Genomic DNA, 21,411 nt, shown 5'->3' with positions numbered 1-21,411 from the left:
TTTTATCCACCAGGTCATTTGAATTGACCTATATACCCCAAAACTGTATTTCTCTTTACTTTAAGCTACTTCATCAGTTTCAACATGTTCTTAAAAAAAAAAAAAAACAATTTAGTGTTTTGTCATGCTGGGGTGGTTCAGTAAAGGAAAGTTTGAATAAAGCATTCATCTCAGGAGACAGTGACAAAAAATAAGATTGCTTCTGGATATCATAGTGTGTGAAAGTACATCTAGACTGGGAACTGAGACCATCTTCCTTTTTCACTTTATATGGAGAATACAATGGTGAAAAATTTGGTACTCTCAGTGTAAAAATCAATAACTTGGCTTGTAAACCTTGGATAACACAGATGCTACTTTAAGGGTCAGCGGCAGCTGTCATTTCTTAGGCCTTGGGGGATCCTAGGAATTCCAGATGTTTTCTCATGGGTACTGGTTAATTGGGTTTTATTGTAGCAAGGCTGAAAACCTTAGTATTGATGGACATTTTCATTCAGAATAAATGGTAACAGATTTAAAAAAGCAGACACCATCTACAACTCTAAATTGGAGTTTTGCTTCCTGTATCAATCGAGTTTCTCCATTGACTAGATGAGAAGGCTACTCTAGCTAACTTAAGTAGAAAGGGGATTTATTGGAAGGATATTATACAGCTCACAGAATTGATAAGGTTGGTAATGTAGGCTCAAAATAGTAAGGAATCAAAGGCAGGTGGTTGTGCATCCATGCCAAAAGAAAAGTCTGATTAGGAAGCCAGTTCTGTTTCTATGACTGAGTTGTACTTGTATCCGTATTACCCCTTCAGGGCTGAAATTCCTTTGTGGGAGCATCCCACTGACGTCCTAGAGCAGCAGGTCTCTTGTTTCCAGCTTGCACAAGTCTCTGAGATCAAAACTGTTTTTATAACAGTTCTTACATCACTTGCCATTTGCACTGATGATTGCAGAAGCAATGGTGGGCAAAAGTTGCCTTAGCATGAATCAAGATAGTAGCATGTATGTATATATGATATATACATACATATCATATATACATACACTTGTATACGTTATACATATAAACTAAATGTATATTGTAAATATATACATGTATATTATACACATATATGTCAAAAATTTTTTAATTTGCTTTTGAGAAAGAGTGTGAGCGGGGGAGGCACAGAGAGAGAGGGAGACACAGAATCCAAAGCAGGCTCCAGGCCCTGAGCTGTTAGCACAGAGCCCAATGCAGGCCTCGAACTCACAGACCGCGAGATCGTGACCTGAGCCGAAGTTGGATGCTTAATGGACTGAGTCTCCCAGGCATTCCTATATATGAAAATTTGATCAAAGATTAAACTTCAGGTACCTGGCTGGCTCACTTGATGGAGCATGCAACTCTTGATTTCGGGGTTGTGAGTTTAAGCCCCATGTTAGGTGTAGAGATTACTTAAAAATAAAATCTTAAAAAATAAAGTTTAAGTTCCTCCCTGTCTGTTGCCTTGACTTAATATTAGAATGTGGTTATCTATAGTGATAGCTCTCTTTCTGGAGCAGGCCCTTTATCGAAGTTATTTTAGGCAGCTGGGGGAAGGTCAGAGTTTTTTCCTGTGTCTTCTGTTTTAGCTCAACATAATTGTGCAAGGGGCATATCTTGGGGCAACTCATTCTGAACCCGGACATCATTGAGCTTTCAAATCTGGTCTCTCAAACAATGGTCACAAGAGAAGGGACCATAGATGTGAATCTGAGCTGTCTGGTTTTTGTAGGGCTGGGGAACTGATTGATCAGGTCAAGATACTGATCTGGAAACATAAAGTACTACCGGTTTCAGATTTGAAATGTATAGTGTGAGTTTTTCCATCATTTTTCCTACCAATTGTATTCAGCCGGGGCTGATGCTGAACAAAAATGAATGGGTTATAAACAAATATTCAGTAATATAACTTGTAAAGAATATATATAGTTTGACAGCATTTTTTCCTTGAAGAGAGGTACAAATAATGGTGATATTGTTTTAGTTGTATGCACAAAAGCTGTAAAATAATACACTTCTTTAATCTTGCTTAGTCATTATTTGACAAATTTTAAGGCTACATTTTTTCTTTTTTGTTAATATCTGAGGGTTTTTTTTCTTAAAGACTACATTTTTTCCCCCACGGCAGGGCTGTGACTTGAGTTTTTAGCTCTAGCTGATAGCACAGTACCTGAAATGGGATAAGTTTATTGCAATTATTTGCCAAATAAGTAATACACTTTCATGTGGAGTCACAAAGTATGCTTTGTGGTGACTATAGTTTATAATACTGTATTGCATATTTGAAAATTTCCAGGAGACTAGGCCTTTAAAAGATTCTCCTCACAAGAAAAAAAAATTTTTTGCAACTGTATGGTGACAGATGTTAACTAGACTGTGTTGATCACTTTGCAATAAATATGAATACTGAATCATGTTGTACACCTAAACTACTACAATGCTATATGTCAGTTATCTCAATTTAAAAAGAAAGAGGAGGCTATTACAAACAAGAGTATGGCTTAACTAAATAAAATGCAAATTAATGGGGTATTGTAAGTAACTGTCACAATATTGTGATGGTGGGTGTGAGGAGGGGTGGGGCAGGAAGGATAAAATGTGATGGAGAATACTCTCTTAGATATGCAATTAAGTATAGGTGGCTAATATAATTGAACCTTTAATCTTCTTGTTTTGTGTTAAAGGTCCTCACCTCAGAATCCTGTTTTAACAATATACTGGGTTGGCTCAGCCTCCAGGTGTCTGCCATGTTAAAGCTCCCTTTTAAGGGAAGCTGTCTTGTCCTTAGGCCTTGCTGTATGGATAGTCCCATTTTGTGTTTAGCCATAACCCCTGACTGTGACCAAGTGGACACTAGAAAATTAAACCAAAAACAGTAAACGTGGTAGGAACCAAACCAATTCCTCGGTAGGAAAAATCAACTGGGTTAAGCAGATTTTTTCCTGGAGAATTAAAAAAATTCAGAATGTGGAGAGATAGAGACAGTTAACAGTGGGGGCAAAAACTGAAACAGTGTATTAGGAAGTGTCTTGAGGTAAACATGACCAAAAGGTGTGTTACAGTGTGATATGAAGAAGCAAGAATGTGAGAAATCAGACACAGACATTCAGTAGTGGAACTGAAGTCAGATATTTGGAAGTTGTATAATAAGAGCAATAGAGAAAAGATAGAGTAGTTCATTCCTCTATTCGATAGTAATTTATACAGTTACTGCTATGTGTTAGACACTGTTCTAGCCCAAGAATACTGCTCTGAAAAACAGTTAAGATAGTGGGGTGCCTGGCTGGCTCAGTTGGTAGAGCATGTGCCTCTTGATCTGAGGGTCCTGAGTTCTAGCCTCACATTGGGTGTGGAACCTACTTAAAAAAAACAAAAAAGAAAAAAACAGTTAAGCCAGTGATTCTCAAATGGCTGTGATTTTACCTACCAGGGTATATTTGGCAATGTCTGGAGACATTTTGGTTGTTCGAGCTTAGAAGGGAGGATACTATTGGTATTCTAATGGGAAGAGGCCAGGGATGCTGCCAAATACAATGTACAGGACATTTCTTACAAAAAAGAAGGAATAATCTGACTCAAAATATCAGTAATGCTGAAATTGAGACACCCTGGGATAAGCCATCATAAGTATGTATTTCATAGAATAGTTATGATCTTGCAGTTGACCTTTAACTTTCTTTGTTTTCAGAAGTGACGAAGTTTACTGGAGTAAAATGGAGGCCTCAGTAATATTACCTATTCTGAAGAAAAAGCTTGCCTTCCTTTCAGGTATGTTTTCTTCTTAAAATTGGAAGTGTTTGATGTATAAATTTGTTTAAACTTTGTTTCTTTGACAAGTTTGACAGAATTGCATTTTTCTGTGAAGGTTTTGTTTCAGAGATATTTTGAGACCTCTTTTAATCAGAATGGGTAACTGTGCGAGCCACCTCTGTCACTGTTGGTACTTGGCAGGCCAGTATTCATTCTGTAATTGATTAAAATGACTTCTACAAGGTAGATGTCATGATATCTCACTTTTTATATAAAAATAAAATAATACTGGCCAAGAATAATTGACTAGCCAGCACTGAAGTAATTGTTTTTAAATATAGAATTAGTTTGTATGATATCCTGTATCCTAGCTTTTGTTTTCCATCTTCCATGAGATAGTTTCAGTGCACTTGGCGGAGTTAGGAAATATCAGCTGCATCGCTTTCACTTTGCACTGTTTGAACTTGGTTGTACAGGCTTGCATTTATCTCTAGTTATTAACCCAGAAGCGTGTATCAGCTAAGAATCAAAGAGAAACTGCAAGGTACCGTGTTAGTATGAGAGCAGTAGCATGGTACACTGAGTATAGTGATTTTCTGGAATTACGGATCATTGAGTAAATTTGCATGCGGTTGGGAATAGGCGCTGTGGCCTGCCTGTTAAGGGTTACTTGAGTTGTTTGTTTGTTTGCTTGTTTTTTAATTTTTTTTATCATCTTTTCTTTTTCACTTTAGATCCTATCAGAATTGTCTTGATCTTTAGGCTATAAATGTCCTAATGTCCTTTTTAGAAAGTGTATTGTATCCCTCTGTAAATTGGCATGTTTTTCTAGTGTATATTATAAAGGGTAAAATAAGTTCTTGAATTTCACTAGTATTGTTGTATTTCCTTTTTTTAAAAAACTTACCAGTTGACACTTATATTTTCACCATTCTTGTCTGATATTAATGGTATTACAGGAAACATTCTTATTCATTGTTTGTGTACTTTGTACAAGTTCAGCAGCATCAATTCCCGTAAGTGGAAGTATTAAGGAGAATTGGTATTTAAATTTGTGTTAAGTTTTGTCAGATTACACTCTAAGAATATTGTTTGAATTTCTGTTTCTTGTAACAGTGTATGAAAATGCCTATTTGCCTACACTGTTGCCAAAAATGGATATTATTATTCTTTCATAATTTTTATTAGTGGCATTTTTATGACACTCGACTCTATGCAGCATTTGACTTGGTTGGCCGTATCTGCCTTGAAAGTCTTTTTCATCTTTGCTTCTCTCTTTTTGTTTACTCTAGTGATTATTTTATTGTCCCTTAGCGAAAACTTGAGGGTGTGAGGTTAAGTGTGGTCCTGAGTGTTAGACCTGTCCTCTGAAGACACTTCCATAGTGGGTCAGAATGCTGTGGTTCAGATATGAACCTTTTTGCACATTTGGCTTAATGCAGTGATAAAGCTTAGCGATTTTTGAGGAGCAAATGAAAATTTTCCTTAGGCCATCCCTCTAGACTTCCTCTATTGATCATTAATTATTTCAACCAATAATTTTTTTTCAATATATGAAATTTATTGTCAAATTGGTTTCCATACAACACCCAGTGCTCATCCCAAAAGGTGCCCTCCTCAATGCCCATCACCCACCCTCTCCTCCCTCCCACCCCCCATCAACCCTCAGTTTGTTCTCAGTTTTTGACAGTCTCTTATGCTTTGGCTCTCTCCCACTCTTACCTGTTTTTTTTTTTTTTTCTTCCCCTCCCCCATGGGTTCCTGTTAAGTTTCTCAGGATCCACATAAGAGTGAAACCATATGGTATCTGTCTTTCTCTGTATGGCTTATTTCACTTAGCATCACACTCTCCAGTTCCATCCACGTTGCTACAAAAGGCCATATTTCATTCTTTCTCATTGCCACATAGTATTCATTGTGTATATAAACCACAATTTCTTTATCCATTCATCAGTTGATGGACACTTAGGCTCTTTCCACAATTTGGCTATTGTTGAGAGTGCTGCTATAAACATTGGGGTACAAGTGCCCTTATGCATCAGTACCCCTGTATCCCTTGGGTAAACTCCTAGCAGTGCTATTGCTGGGTCATAGGGTAGGTCTATTTTTAATTTTCTGAGGAACCTCCACACTGCTTTCCAGAGCGGCTGCACCAATTTGCATTCCCACCAACAGTGCAAGAGGGTTCCCGTTTCTCCACATCCTCTCCAGCATCTATAGTCTCCTGATTTGTTCATTTTGGCCACTCTGACTGGCATGAGGTGATATCTGAGTGTGGTTTTGATTTGTATTTCCCTGATAAGGAGCGACGTTGAACATCTTTTCATGTGCCTGTTGGCCATCCGGATGTCTTCTTTAGAGAAGTGTCTATTCATGTTTTCTGCCCATTTCTTCACTGGGTTATGTGTTTTTCGGGTGTGGAGTTTGGTGAGCTCTTTATAGATTTTGGATACTAGCCCTTTGTCCGATATGTCATTTGCGAATATCTTTTCCCATTCCGTTGGTTGCCTTTTAGTTTTGTTGGTTGTTTCCTTTGCTGTGCAGAAGCTTTTTATCTTCATAAGGTCCCAGTAATTCATTTTTGCTTTTAATTCCCTTGCCTTTGGGGATGTGTCGAGTAAGAGATTGCTACGGCTGAGGTCAGAGAGGTCTTTTCCTGCTTTCTCCTCTAGGGTTTTGATGGTTTCCTGTCTCACATTCAGGTCCTTTATCCATTTTGAATTTATTTTTGTGAATAGTGTGAGAAAGTGGTCTAGTTTCAACTTTCCGCATGTTGCTGTCCAGTTCTCCCAGCACCATTTGTTAAAGAGACTGTCTGTTTTCCATTGGATGTTCTTTCCTGCTTTGTCAAAGATGAGTTGGCCATACGTTTGTGGGTCTAGTTCTGGGATTTCTATTCTATTCCATTGGTCTATGTGTCTGTTTTTGTGCCAATACCATGCTGTCTTGATGATGACAGCTTTGTAGTAGAGGCTAAAGTCTGGGATTGTGATGCCTCCTGCTTTGGTCTTCTTCTTCAAAATTCCTTTGGCTATTCGGGGCCTTTTGTGGTTCCATATGAATTTTAGGATTGCCTGTTCTAGTTTCGAGAAGAATGCTGGTGCAATTTTGATTGGGATTGCATTGAATGTGTAGATAGCTTTGGGTAGTATTGACATTTTGACAATATTTATTCTTCCAATCCATGAGCAGGGAATGTCTTTCCATTTCTTTAAATCTTCTTCAATTACCTTCATAAGCTTTCTATAGTTTTCAGCATACAGATCTTTTACATCTTTGGTTAGATTTATTCCCAGGTATTTTATGCTTCTTGGTGCAATTGTGAATAGGATCAGTTTCTTTATTTGTCTTTCTGTTGCTTCATTGTTAGTGTATAAGAATGCAACTGATTTCTGTACATTGATTTTGTATCCTGCAACTTTGCTGAATTCCTGTATCAGTTCTAGCAGACTTTTGGTGGAGTCTATCGGATTTTCCATGTATAATATCATGTCATCTGCAAAAAGCGAAAGCTTGACTTCATCTTTGCCAATTTTGATGCCTTTGATTTCCTTTTGTTGTCTGATTGCTGATGCTAGAACTTCCAGCACTATGTTAAACAGCAGCGGTGAGAGTGGGCATCCTTGTCGTGTTCCTGATCTCAGGGAAAAAGCTCTCAGGTTTTCCCCATTGAGGATGATGTTAGCTGTGGGCTTTTCATAAATGGCTTTTATGATGTGTAAGTATGTTCCTTCTAACCCGACTTTCTCAAGGGTTTTTATTAAGAAAGGGTGCTGGATTTTGTTAAAGGCCTTTTCTGCATCGATTGACAGGATCATATGGTTCTTCTCTTTTTTTTTTATTAATGTGATGTATCACATTGATTGATTTGCGAATGTTGAACCAGCCCTGCATCCCAGGAATGAATCCCACTTGATCATGGTGAATAATTCTTTTTATATGCCGTTGAATTCGATTTGCTAGTATCTTATTGAGAATTTTTGCATCCATATTCATCAGGGATATTTGCCTGTAGTTCTCTTTTTTTACTGGGTCTCTGTCTGGTTTAGGAATCAAAGTAATACTGGCTTCATAGAATGAGTCTGGAAGTTTTCCTTCCCTTTCTATTTCTTGGAATAGCTTGAGAAGGATAGGTATTATCTCTGCTTTAAACGTCTGGTAGAACTCCCCTGGGAAGCCATCTGGTCCTGGACTCTTATTTGTTGGGAGATTTTTGATAACCGATTCAATTTCTTTGCTGGTTATGGTTCTGTTCAAGCTTTCTTTTTTTTTTTTTTTTAAATTTTTTTTTCAACGTTTATTTATTTTTGGGACAGAGAGAGACAGAGCATGAACGGGGGAGGGGCAGAGAGAGAGGGAGACACAGAATCGGAAACAGGCTCCAGGCTCTGAGCCATCAGCCCAGAGCCTGACGCGGGGCTCAAACTCACGGACCGCGAGATCGTGACCTGGCTGAAGTCGGACGCTTAACCGACTGCGCCACCCAGGCGCCCCTGTTCAAGCTTTCTATTTCCTCCTGATTGAGTTTTGGAAGAGTGTGGGTGTTCAGGAATTTGTCCATTTCTTCCAGGTTGTCCAATTTGTTGGCATATAATTCTTCATAGTATTCCCTGATAATTGTATCTCTGAGGGATTGGTTGTAATCATTCCATTTTCATTCATGATTTTATCTATTTGGGTCATCTCCCTTTTCTTTTTGAGAAGCCTGGCTAGAAGTTTATCCATTTTGTTTATTTTTTCAAAAAAACGACTCTTGGTTTCGTTGATCTGCTCTACCGTTTTTTTAGATTCTATATTGTTTATTTCTGCTCTGATCTTTATTATTTCTCTTCTTCTGCTGGGTTTAGGCTGTCTTTGCTGTTCTGCTTCTAGTTCCTTTAGGTGTGCTGTTAGATTTTGTATTTGGGATTTTTCTTGTTTCTTGAGATAAGCCTGGATTGCGATGTATTTTCCTCTCAGGACTGCCTTCGCTGCATCCCAAAGCGTCTGGATTGTTGTATTTTCATTTTCGTTTGTTTCCATATATTTTTTAATTTCTTCTCTAATTGCCTGGTTGACCCACTCGTTCTTTAGTAGGGTGTTCTTTAACCTCCATGCTTTTGGAGGTTTTCCAGACTTTTTCCTGTGGTTGATTTCAAGCTTCATAGCATTGTGTTCTGAAAGTATGCATGGTATAATTTCAATTCTTGTAAACTTATGAAAGGCTGTTTTGTGACCCAGTATATGATCTATCTTGGAGAATGTTCCATGTGCACTCGAGAAGAAAGTATATTCTGTTGCTTTGGGATGCAGAGTTCTAAATATATCTGTCAAGTCCATCTGATCCAATGTCTCATTCAGGGCCCTTGTTTCTTTATTGACCATGTGTCTAGATGATCTATCCGTTTCTGTAAGTGGAGTGTTAAAGTCCCCTGCAATTACCACATTCTTATCAATAAGGTTGCTTATGTTTATGAGTAATTGTTTTATGTATTTGGGGGCTCCAGTATTCGGCGCATAGACATTTATAATTGTTAGGTCTTCCTGGTGGATAGACCCTGTAACTATTATATAATGTCCTTCTTCATCTCTTGTTACAGCCTTTAATTTAAAGTCTAGTTTGTCTGATATAAGTATGGCTACTCCAGCTTTCTTTTGGCTTCCAGTAGCATGATAAATAGTTCTCCATCCCCTCACTCTCAATCTAAAGGTGTCCTCAGATCTAAAATGAGTCTCTTATAGACAGCAAATAGGTGGGTCTTGTTTTTTTATCCATTCTGATACCCTATGTCTTTTGGTTGGCGCATGTAATCTTTTTATACTCAGTGTTATTATAGAAAGATACGGGTTTAGAGTCATTGTGATGTCTGTATGTTTTATGCTTGTAGTGATGTCTCTGGTACTTTGTCTCACAGGATCCCCCTTAGGATCTCTTGTAGGGCTGGTTTAGTTCAACCAATAGTTTTCAAATGTTTTTAATAATAGAGAAAAAATTTTAAACCATAATCATTTGGGTGAGACATTTTGATACTCATGGGTATGGGTTTTTAAAAAGTAAAACCTGAACAAAACCATGAGTAGTTGAAGTCACTGTTGATTATCTATTAAGTTGAACCATTTGAAATTACATTTATTCAGGTTAAACAAACTGGTTGAGTATTGTTAATTTATATGGGTAACCTAATAAAAGAGGATCATTTATGTAGGTATGTCATGAATTGCCCTCATGGCACTCACGGGAGTTGTTTTTTTCACTTCACAGCTTTCAGTTTTTATTGATAGATTTCTAGCGATCATATGACGTTTTTACCTTTAGTATTTGCTGGTTTTTAAGCTTCTGAAATTGTCATAAATGTCAGTGGGGTCAGAGAACGGACTTCAGTGTGGAAGTCACATGGGGAACTTTTAAAGAAGCCATGTGTATTATTTAGATTTTTTAAAAACCTTTTTAGTGTTTTATTTATTTTTGTGAGAGAGCAAGTGAGTGAGCATGAGCAGGGGAGGGGCAGAGAGAGAGGGAAAAAACAAAATCCGAAGCAGGCTCCATGCTCTGAGCCATCAGCACAGAGCACAAAGTGGGGCTCGAACCCACGAACCGTGAGATCATGACCTGAGCCAAAGTTGGACACTTCACCGACTGAGCCACCCAAGAGCCCCAGTATTAGCTAGAGTTTAATGTTGATGGAAAATTGAAGAGGACTTGCATGTACACGAAATGGGAGTGTGTTCCGCTGCCTGGCTTTCATGCTTCTATATCCAGGTCCCATGTGCTCTTCTCAGCTGGCAGGACTTTTCTCCTTGTGAACGCAGAATGCCTGTCTGACCTCTGTGAGTTAACTCAGACCATTCTTTGTCACAGATTACTCTAATGCTCTTCTGGCTTAGCTAATAAATTCTACCCATTCTTCTTAAGTCTTTTCTATAAAGTTTTGCACCTTTATCACAGCTGTTATCATTTTCTCCATTTTCTGAGTCATTTTTTGTAATACTTTATGTATTTTATACACAGCCTACCCAATGAATTTGTATTTTATACTCTTATTTCTTATGACATAAAACTTTTCTTCCTAGGTTGATTGGAAATTTATTTTCCTCATAATGCTTATAGTGCTAGACATGCAATAGGTGCTCGATGAATTGATTACACCAAGAAACAGACTGGAAGAAAATTGAACAAAATGATAATTGCTATGTTTAACTGAAGATTTCATGGGTGAATTTTTTTTCTTTTTTCTCAAATTTGTATAATTTTGCTATACTACTGTAAACATTTACAATATATAAGATAAACAACTATTAGATAGTATTTTTACTTCTATCATAAACACTCTTTGTTTTAGTAACATTGGGTTCAAACATTTATTTAGTGCTTTAATATCTATTACATGTTATATTTATATCTTTTTCTTTTAATAGGAGGAAAGGACCGACGAAGTGGCCTCATTCTGACAATTCCATTATGCTTGGAACAGACAAATATGGATGAGCTGAGTGTTACCTTAGACTACCTACTCAGCATTCCAAGGTGACTCTAAAGGTGTCTTTTCTTAAATTTTGATATGTTGTCATTCATTTACTAATGATTCCTGTTACTAAGGTACCCATTGCTATCTTATCCGCTTTTATTAGTGACATTGTAATTAAAAACACTAGAATTAATCATTTCTGATACAACACCATATAAAACAATTATTGTATGCTCTTTTTTTTATAAATTTTTTTTTTCAATGTTTATTTATTTTTGGGACAGAGAGAGACAGAGCATGAACGGGGGAGGGGCAGAGAGAGGGAGGCACAGAATGGGAAACAGGCTCCAGGCTCCGAGCCATCAACCCAGAGCCCGACGCGGGGCTCGAACTCACGGGCTGCGAGATCGTGACCTGGCTGAAGTCGGACGCTTAACCGACTGCGCCACCCAGGCGCCCCTGTATGCTCTTAATACACTGAATAATGTGATACAGATTTCCAAAATGTATGTACTGTCAGCTTTTAAGGAATACACAGATTGAGCATCTGTATACCATGCAACTTGAGAAAACAGAATTTGGTAGAAAGTATTTTTTATTTAAACATCTATTTTACTCCATAGATATAGATCTAAATCTATGTATATTTAATCTATCTATATATCTACAGATATAAATTGGTAGGTTTTAATATACTGAGGAAGGCTATTAGCAGTTTAAAAACATTTTTATTTTTAAAAATGCCAAAAATGTTTGTTTTACTTTAAAGGTCCTTGGATTTTTAATTCCTATATTTCTTGGATGAAGACAAAACAAACTTTCCTTTTTGCTTCAGCTGACCCATCACTTCAACAATAAAAACAAGCTCCCTCCCCAACTTCCTCTCCCATATGTGATATTTGAGGGTTGAAGTCTGAATGCATGTTAGACTCACCTGGAGATTTTTTTTTCAAAATTCTAATGCCTGGGAGATTCTAATGCTCTCCAGAGATTCCGATCAAATTGTACTTGTGAGGTCTGCTCATCAGACATTTTTAAAAAACCCTTTAAACTTCCCAGATAATTCTAATGTGCAGTCAGATTTGTAAACCATTGCTATAAATAATGAGAATGAGAGATTTTGTTTGTTTGTTTGTTAAATAGAGAGGTGGCAAAGGGAACAAAACCATCTTTATTTAATGCTTTTTAAGGTCTAGATAGTGAATTTTAAATATTTTAGTCAGAGCAAACAGTTCTTTGTATTCTGGTTCTGTATTTTGCAACTTATTATGTAATAGGTTATTTCATTTTAAACCGTCTTCTAGAGTTCATGGTTAAAACTATATTTTAGAACAACTGACTTTATTTACACCTCCTTCCAATAATGGTCTATAATTTAATGATTCTCTTGCTGATTATTTTTTCCGTTTTGGGGAAATAGAGGTCTTCAAGTGAAAAATTTCAATTTTTTTACTTTCTGGAAAGGAAAATTCTCAAACTTCACAGTGTGTTAGTATTGGATAACCTTCCTAGTCCTCTGAGCTGCTGATAGCTATTTGTGTTATTCACCATTAGACAACATATTAGTTCTAGGTAAATAACACTAGCTAGACATACTGCTAACAAATTTGGAAAAAGTATCCATGCTTCATAGATATGTGGTCAGGGAACTTAGAGACCATCTGAACCAATTGCCTTGTTATATAGGTGAGGAAATTGAAACTCAGGTTATAAGTACTTGCCCAGGATCACACAGCTAGTTAGTAATAGAGCTGACACTAGAATCTACCTTTGCTGACACTGATCCAGAGCTCTTCATATTTCACATGAATAAAGTACAGTGTAGTTGTATTTTATGTGAGGTGAGGTTCTGAAGTTGGATTGTAACGCACAAATTACTGATAGTCAAAATTACCCTTGAATAATGCCCAAGGAAGGATTAGAATTAGAGACATACAAACTATTTTTCCATGAACATGCAGATTTTCCTCCAGTGACACTTGAGGAACATGTCACTGAGGCTGAGTTCCAGAAGACATATTTGGCTAGTGATTAAGTTTATGATAAGAAAATGCTTGCTTATGTATGCTAGAATCATGCTCAGCCCAGTAGAATGCCCCTATTGTAAGAGGCACTGTGTAGGTGAGGCTGGCTGAGGCACCAGCAGTTTGACTCACATCCTCTGTCTATTCACTCTGGATGTGCAAGCAGCAAGTACAATGGAGGACAAAAGTAGCCTACACTTTTAAAATTTCTCTCTCTCTTTTTCTTACGTAAATATATACATAATAGTCCTCTGTAAATTATGAATCAGTTTCTGCATATCCACAAATACCTGCTGGCTAATAGACAAGTTATGAATTGAAGCAAGATGAAAGAACTTATTCTAGCAAGGCAAAATAAATACTTGGATACTTTATTTTTGAAAATTGTTTTGCTAAGTTTTGGCCTTCTCAAGTATTTGTGAAAACTGAATTGCTAACTTTCTGTGTTCTTGGAACAGCCTTCTATAATTTGGGTGTTTAAAAACAGAGTTGGCAGCTCTGTATCAGTACTTGACATTTCCTTAGAGAACTAGAGTGTTTTTGAGCTCTTCATTGCAAATCTGGAGATCAGTTTATTGGGTGCAGTCTTGAAAACTGACTTTTCTCCTTCAGAATGTCTGCCATTCAAAACTGCTTTTATTTTATTTATTTTTTAAAATGTTTTTTAAAAATTTATTTTGAGAGAGCAAGAGATTGTGTGCGCACGAGTGGGGGAAGTGCAGGAGAGAGGGGGCGGAGAGAGAGAGAGAGAGAGAGAGAGAGAGAGAGAGAGAAACCAAAGCAGGCTCCACGCTGTCAGCATGGAGCCTGATGTGGAGTTTGAACTCATGAACCATGAGATCATGATCTGAGCCAAAGGCAGATGCTTAGCTGACTGAGTCACCCAGGTGCCCCTCAAAACTGCTTTTATTTATTTATTAAAAAAATTTTTTTTACATTTATTTATTTTTGACAGAGACAGAGTGCAAGCATGAGCTGGGGAGGGGCAGAGAGAGAGGGAGACACAGAATCAGAAACAGGCTCCAGGCTCTGAGCTGTCAGCACAGAGCCCGACACAGGGCTTGAACTCATGAACTGCGAGATCACGACCTGGGCTGAAGTCGGACGCTTAACTGACTGAGCCACCCAGGCCTCCCAAAACTGCTTTTAAATTATAATCCCCCCCAACATTTTATTATGAAATATTTCAAATGTACAAGAAAGTTTAAAGAATTGTAAATACCATTATGCCTATCACTTAGAAGTCTCCAACCAAAATTGAACTTGATCACATGTCTGTTCATTTACCCATCCCTCTTTCCATCCCAGAACTTTTTCTTTTTTTAATTTTTTAATGTCTGTTTATTTTTGAGAGAGACAGAGTGTGAGTGGGGGAGGGAGAGACAGAGAGGGAGACATAGAATTGGAGGCAGGCTCCAGGCTCCGAGCTGTCAGCAAAGAGCCCGATGCGGGGCTCAGACTCACAGACCGTGAGATCATGACCTGAGCTGGAGTCGGCCACTTAACCTACTGAGCCACCCAGGCGCCCCCATCCCAGAACTATTTTTAAGTTTACCCTATCAGATTGTGCTCAGCATGTATCTAGAAAGTTGTCCTTTTTAGTAGTATGTCTTAATTTTTTTGTGTGACCTGCTGTGTCTCCCAGTTTTCTGCTGTTAAAGTTTGGCCCCTCCTAAGCTGTGACTGTCTGAGGACAGCTCCAGCAGTGTGCTTGTGTGGCCTCATCCTCACAGGACATGCCCCAAAGTGGTCTCCTTTTGCAATGAACACATTAACATTTTGAATATATTAATAGATTTGAAAAACTTATGTAAAAATGAAAAGAAACTATTCAGTTTTTTATCTATACTTCGTGCTTATGTTTAATGACTAGAGACACCATATGATATATACATATTTTATATATTTATTTAATTTTGCTTTTTTTTTTTCATTTATTCCATTTAGTATTCCATATACCTGCCTGTTATTAACCAGAAATCTGAATCCTTATCTTGAGAATTCGTTTATTTTTATTTTTATTTATTTTTTAAAAATTTACATCCAAGTTGGCATATAGTGCAATAATGATTTCAGGAGTAGAATCCAGTGATTCATTCCCTGCATATAACACCTAGTGCTTATCCCAACAAGTGTCCTTCTTAATGCCTCTTGCCTATTTAGCCCATCTCCCCACCCAAAACCCCTCCAGCAAGCTTCAGTTTGTTCTCTGTATTTAAGAGTTTCTCATGTCTTGTCCCCCTCCTTGTTTTTATATTATTTTGCTTCCCTTCCCTTACGTTCATCTGTTTTGTATCTTAAATTCCTCATATGAGTGAAGTTCTATATTTGTCTTTCTCTGACTAATTTCACTTAGCATAATACCCTCTAGTTCCATCCACATAGTTGTAAATGGCAAGATTTCATTCTTTTTGGATATGTTCCTGTTTTAAACAGGTAACCCAGCACAACTGAGAATGGAAGCATTTCCTGATTCTTTTTCACATGGGTCTCCCCTAAGCCTGTTTTTGTTTCAGATCCTCAATTAGAGGGTGTAAATGAAATACTAAGTTTATGTCCAAGTAACTCGTGTCAGTTCTACGTGGAGTTCAAGCCTAACCATTACTGCCCCATTTTCTGTAAAAGGTCAATCATAGGTTTTAGTACAGAATAATAGTGACAGGTTTGGTCCAGCCTGAGTGTTAAATTTTAGGAGAGGCAAATCAAGTTTATCTTTTGTTTTCTTAGCTATTGCTGTATATTTTAGACATAAACAGCATGATCAGAAACTTATGTGAGTCTATAATTAAGAGATTCCTTTATGGAATTAAAGACAAGAAATAGAAATTAATCTACAAATGTTTTCATTAAAGAAGTAAATACTGAGACTAGCACTAACCAAAAATCTCACAAATAGTTTGTCAATCTCATATTGTTTTATTACATAATTCAAAATTTAAGATCAGAAGCATATTCACATTCAGTACAGAGAATGAAATTTGTTTCAATACTATTACGTGAAATGTGATTGTAAGATAATGAGACTACCTGCTTTTTTTTTTTTTAATGTTTATTTTGGTGGGGGGGAGGGGCAGAGAGAGGGAGACACAGAATTTGAAGCAGGCTCTAGGCTCCGAGCTGTCAGCACAGAGCTCGACTCAGGCAGGGCTCGAACTCACAAACTGTGAGATCGTGACCTGAGCTGAAGTCGGACGCTTAACCGACTGAGCCACCCAGGCACCCCTAGACTACATGCTTTTTAAAATCACATGACAAATGGCAAAACACATTTCTTAACCTTGTTTTCTCATTTTAATTTTCTAAGGAGACCCTTTAGAAAGTTTTTCCTATTCACTTCTGCTGGTGTTACAGTAGTTTATAGTCAAATTACAGTCTGTTTTTAGATTGTGAGGTCTTTGGGGAACCTGGCTGGCTCAGTTGGTAGAGCATCCAAGTTTTTTTTTTTCGGGGGAGCGGGTGGGACCAGCTCACGTTTAATTGTGACATTTTAAAATTGGACAATTGTTTTGACATCTCCCTCCTCCATATTTAGTCTCTTTAAAATGACAGGAAAACACCAACCAATCATAGGCTTAATGGGTTTCATAAGTTTATACCTTCAATTCCTATTTGTAGCATCCAGTATTCCTTTGAAATGCCAGACAGACCTGGCAGTGGCCAGCAGTACACTTCAGACCTCCAGAGTTTAAAAAAAAAAAAAGTGTAGGTTCTCTGAGTATTCGGTGTTGTAGTGGCACTTGTCCAAAACTGGTACATCCCTACCACTGGGGAACTTTAAATGTACCACTGGATAAAAAAAGCTTTTTCCCTTCAAGGGCAAGAAAAAAATCACTCCTCAAAGCCCACCAGATCTGACTGTGAGGTCTTTTTCTTGTCCTATCTCTTCAGGCTTGTTTTTTTCAGTGGAGCAAGAGAGACCAAGATCTGACATGAGTTACAAGAAATAAGACTGAGATGGCTATAAAGCAAGTGACCAGGAGCAAATGAGATGCTTCTTTACTTCTCACATCCAATATATGTGCTTCACAGAAAAACGACCAAAAGTAACAGTCCCACAAAATACAACAGCTAGAATTACAAAATCCATTCATCCGAGGGTGGTGGGAGGCAGGAAGGGGAGTTGGGAGGGTAAATGGCATAGGGAGAAAGAAAGTATTCAAATCAGTCCAGGCACAGGGGCTGGCGCTAGAGAAGAGATGCAGAAAAACCTGTGGTCCATTCAGACTCACTGGTGTTAAAAATCCATATACTGGTGTCAGGAAGATTCTGCCTTATACACACTAGAGACAGAAATCCCAGTTCCTCAGAGAGAAGGGAACATGCAGAGGGTCCTTGGCAGAGCGGGACCTGCCTTCCCTGGTGGAGGAGTTGATAAGGAAAAGAGCTCCTACAGCCTCCTTCCAGTCCCACCCATCTCCCTCCTCTGGATGGCAGGTGACTCAGTGGCCTGCAGGGGTCTTCAGTTTGGCAGGAGACAGATGTAGTGAAGGGAATTTCTCAGCAGAGGTTGAGCTACTCAGGGAAGACTACAGGTAGTCTTATGGAAAAGTCCGTTCCTTAAGAAAACCACCAAGAGAAGAAGCACAACTTGAGAAGGTATGCTTTGCCAGGGTTCTTTGCTTCATTGGTGCTGATTATGAACAGAGGAAAGAGAATGGGGAAGAGGCTGATAATACATGAGGATGGCACTGTTGTGAGGAAAGCCAGTGGCAAACCAAATCCAAAGTAGTACAGCCAGTTCCTTTCTGTGTTTGACAGCCAGTGGTGCATTTCAATTCCTTACTGAACCAACTCAAAGCAGTATACTCAAAGCAGTATAGAGAGTAGAGGAGGGACATATGCAGAAGACTAACCTGCATATGGTCTAGAAGACTAGACCTACAAGGTAGATGGGAAAGACTCACAAACATCCTCTGGATCAGGAAAGGAGCCTGCAGCAAAAGGTTGAAGAGCATGTCAGCAATAATTTTGCTGACACTAGGGAATAGGTGAGGCTCCCTCCCTGATACTGGATCATGCTAGATCAGCTGTGTCGTTAAACCAAATGGCACTGACAACATTGCTAAGCACAAACACGGACGTAAGGAAGAATTCTAGCCACAGCCAAACATCTCCATGTAGTGATGGATCACCAGTAACTTGGGCTGTTACTGAATGTAGCACAGGAATAAACACTTGATAAACAAGAGGAGACTTACCAGAATACTCCACCATTCCAAGTGCAGCACTGGAAAATTCTGATGATACACGGCTCACTCTCTTGCTTCCTTTCAATACTTTGGGCTCTCCTCTGCGCCACGACACTGCTTGCCCTTCTTCAGTACAGCTCCTCTCTCTTTGTTGAGTCCAAGCATCTAGCTTTGAGATGGTTCAGATTCCCCAGAATGAGCCTTTGATTCTTGTGGCAAGGTCCTGGAGAAAGGTTTTGACACTGTCAGCCATTTCTTCACCACCCGAACTACACAGAGAGAGAAACGTCTCAAAATCTTTGATCATGATGGATCTGGCCGCTCTGCTGCCTGGCTCCTTGCCCACCATGGGCCACTCAGCCCCTCCTGGCTTCTCTGGGCCCGCCACCAGCTCCCTCCCCGGCGCTTCCAGGGCTGGGGCCGCTGCACCAGCACTGGGCATGCCCGGGCTGCACTGGGCCACCGGGAAGTCAGGCTGGTGCCGAACGGAGCCACGCCATGCTGCCCTGGGTGGAAGGGCAGAGCATGCTACTCTTGATCTCAGAGTCGTGAGTTTGAGCCCCATGCTGGGTGTGGAGCTTACTTCAAAAAGACAAAAAAAAAAAAAAGATTGTGAGGTCCTTGAATGCAGAACCCTGTTTTATTTATCTCCATATCCACAATGCCAGTAAAGTGATTTGAAGAATTCATGTGTTCGTTATATGCATATTGAAGGAACAAACCACACTTAGCAACAGTCATAGAAATGACCTAAAAAACATCATGAAGGGAAATAGAACAGCTGTGTATAGTTCTATAATTTTTAAAAATGGTGAAATCATTATTTGAATCCCATAATTAGTTTTATAACTGCTAGTATTTTTTTTTATTCTTAACGGTAATTGACATACAATTTTATATTGGTTTCAGGTTTATAACATCATGATTTGAAAAGTCTGTACTCCGTGCTCACTATGATAAAGTTGGTCACCAAACATTGTTATTACAATACTATTCCTTATGCTGCAGTTTTCATTTCTGTGACTTATTTTATAACTGGAAGTTTGTACCTCTTAATCCCCTTCGCCTATTTTGCTCATCCCGCCACACTTACCTCCTTTCTGGCAATCACCAGTTTGCTCTCTGTATTTAATAGTCCGTTTTGTTGTTGTTGTTTTTGTTTTTCTATATATAAGTTAATCATATCATATTTTTCTTTCATTTTTTTTTTATAAAGGGGCCAGGCATTTTCATTTTGCAAAGGGGGCTTGTGTATTATTATTTTTTAATGTTTTACTTTTGAGAGAGAGAGAGAGAGTGTGTGTGAGTGGGGGAGGTGCAGAGAGAAGGGGAAGGTGCAGAGAGAAGGGGAAGCGGAGAGCCTGATGTGGGGCTCAAGCTTACGAACTGTGAGATCATGACCTGGGCTGAGGTTGGACGCTCAACTGACTGAGCCATCCAGATGCCCTGAAATTCTTTTTTTAATTTATTTTTTAATGTTTATTTATTTTTGAGAGCAAGAGAGACAGAGCATGAGCGGGGGAGGGGCAAAGAGAGAGGGAGACACAGAATACGAAGCAGGTTCCAGACTCTGAACTGTCAGCACAGAGCCTGATGTGGGGCTCAAACCCATGAACCGTGAGATCATGACCTAAACCAAAGTTGGACGCTTAACTGAGCCACCCAAGTGCCCCTAAAATTCTTTTTTTTTTAACGTTTATTTATTTTTGTGAGAGAAGGAGGGGGGAGGGGCAGAGGGAGAGAGAAAAAGGGAGGGAGGGAGAGAGGGGATCTGAAGCAGGCTCTGTGCTGATAGCGGTGAGCCCCATGTGGGGCTTGAACTCATGAACTGAGATCTGAGCTGAAGTCGGATGCTTAACCGACTAAGCTGTCCAGGCGTCCCTTCTTTGTTTATTTTACTTAGCATAATAACTGTTGGTCCTTCCATGTTGTTGTAAATGGCAAGATTTCATTCTTTATGGCTGAGTAATATTTTGTTGTATGTACACACACACACACACACACACAGACCACATCCTCTTTATTCATCTGTCATTGGACACTTGAGTTGTTTTCATATCTTGGCTGTTGTAAATAATTCTTCAATAAACATAGGATTCCATATGTCTTTTCAGATTAGTGTTTTTGTTTTCTTTGGGTAAGTGCCCTGTAGTCGAATTATAAGACTGTATGGTATTTCTATTTTTAAGTTTTTGAGGAACCTCTATACTGTTTTCCATACTGGTTGTACCAATTTATCTTCTTACCCTAAGAGCATAAGGGTTGTCTTTTCTCCACATCTTTGTGAACACTTGTTATTTTTTCTCATTTTGATACTAGCCATTCTTACTGCTGTGAGGTGATATCTCTGTGTGGTTTTGATTTGCATTTCCCTGATTACTGGTGATATTGAGCATCTTTTCATGTGTGTGTTTGTCATTTGTATGTCTTCCTTGGAAAAATGTCTGTTTAGGTCTTCTGCCTATTTTTTAATCATACTACTGAGTTTTACTTGGTGTTGAGTTGTGTAAGTTTTTTATATATTTTATTAATTTTTTTTTTAACCTTTATTTATTTTTGAGACAGAGAGACAGAGCATGAATGGGGGAGGGGCAGAGAGAGAGGGAGACACAGAATCTGAAACAGGCTCCAGGCTCTGAGCAGTCAGCACAGAGCCCGACGCGGGGCTCGAACCCACATACCGCAAGATCGTGACCTGAGCCGAAGTTGGCCGCTTAACTGACTAAGCCACCCAGGCGCCCCTATATATTTTAGATATTAACCCCTTATTGGATGTATCATTTGCAAATATCTTCTCCCATTCAGTAGTTTGTCTTTTTGTTTTGTTGATGGTTTCCTTGTTGTGCAAAAGCTTTTTATTTTGGTGTAGTCCTAATAGTTTACTTTTGCTTTTTTTTCCTTGCCTCAGGAGACATATCCATAAATATGTTGCTAAAGCCAGTGTCTGAGAGATTACTGTATATGTTTTCTTTTAGGATTTTTATGGTG

At 38.6% G+C, this 21,411-nt stretch overlaps 1 protein-coding gene and 1 pseudogene across 6 annotated transcripts in view; one reads left to right on the top strand and one right to left on the bottom strand.

Annotated features, from left to right (window-relative positions):
- SESTD1 (SEC14 and spectrin domain containing 1) overlaps positions 1 to 21,411 on the top strand; it is a 163,868-nt gene that overhangs the window by 43,759 nt on the left and 98,698 nt on the right. For 5 of the 6 annotated variants that reach the window (XR_006296875.1, XR_006296874.1, XM_043577191.1 and 2 more), the window contains exons 2-3: positions 3,704 to 3,783; positions 11,161 to 11,269. Coding sequence is in view for 3 of the 6 variants with exons in the window: in XM_043577191.1 (XP_043433126.1) it covers positions 3,729 to 3,783; positions 11,161 to 11,269 (164 nt within the window). In the remaining 3 variants the exon portion in view is untranslated. Of the gene's footprint in view, positions 1 to 3,703; positions 3,784 to 11,160; positions 11,282 to 21,411 lie in introns of those variants that run through there. The other variant, XM_043577193.1, reaches the window with a different exon arrangement.
- Positions 17,235 to 18,682, bottom strand: LOC122481518 (annotated as a pseudogene).

Source organism: Prionailurus bengalensis, chromosome C1 (genome assembly GCF_016509475.1).
Source record: "Prionailurus bengalensis isolate Pbe53 chromosome C1, Fcat_Pben_1.1_paternal_pri, whole genome shotgun sequence".
Lineage (NCBI taxonomy): Eukaryota > Metazoa > Chordata > Mammalia > Carnivora > Felidae > Prionailurus > Prionailurus bengalensis.
This window is presented reverse-complemented; position numbering and strand designations above follow the sequence as displayed.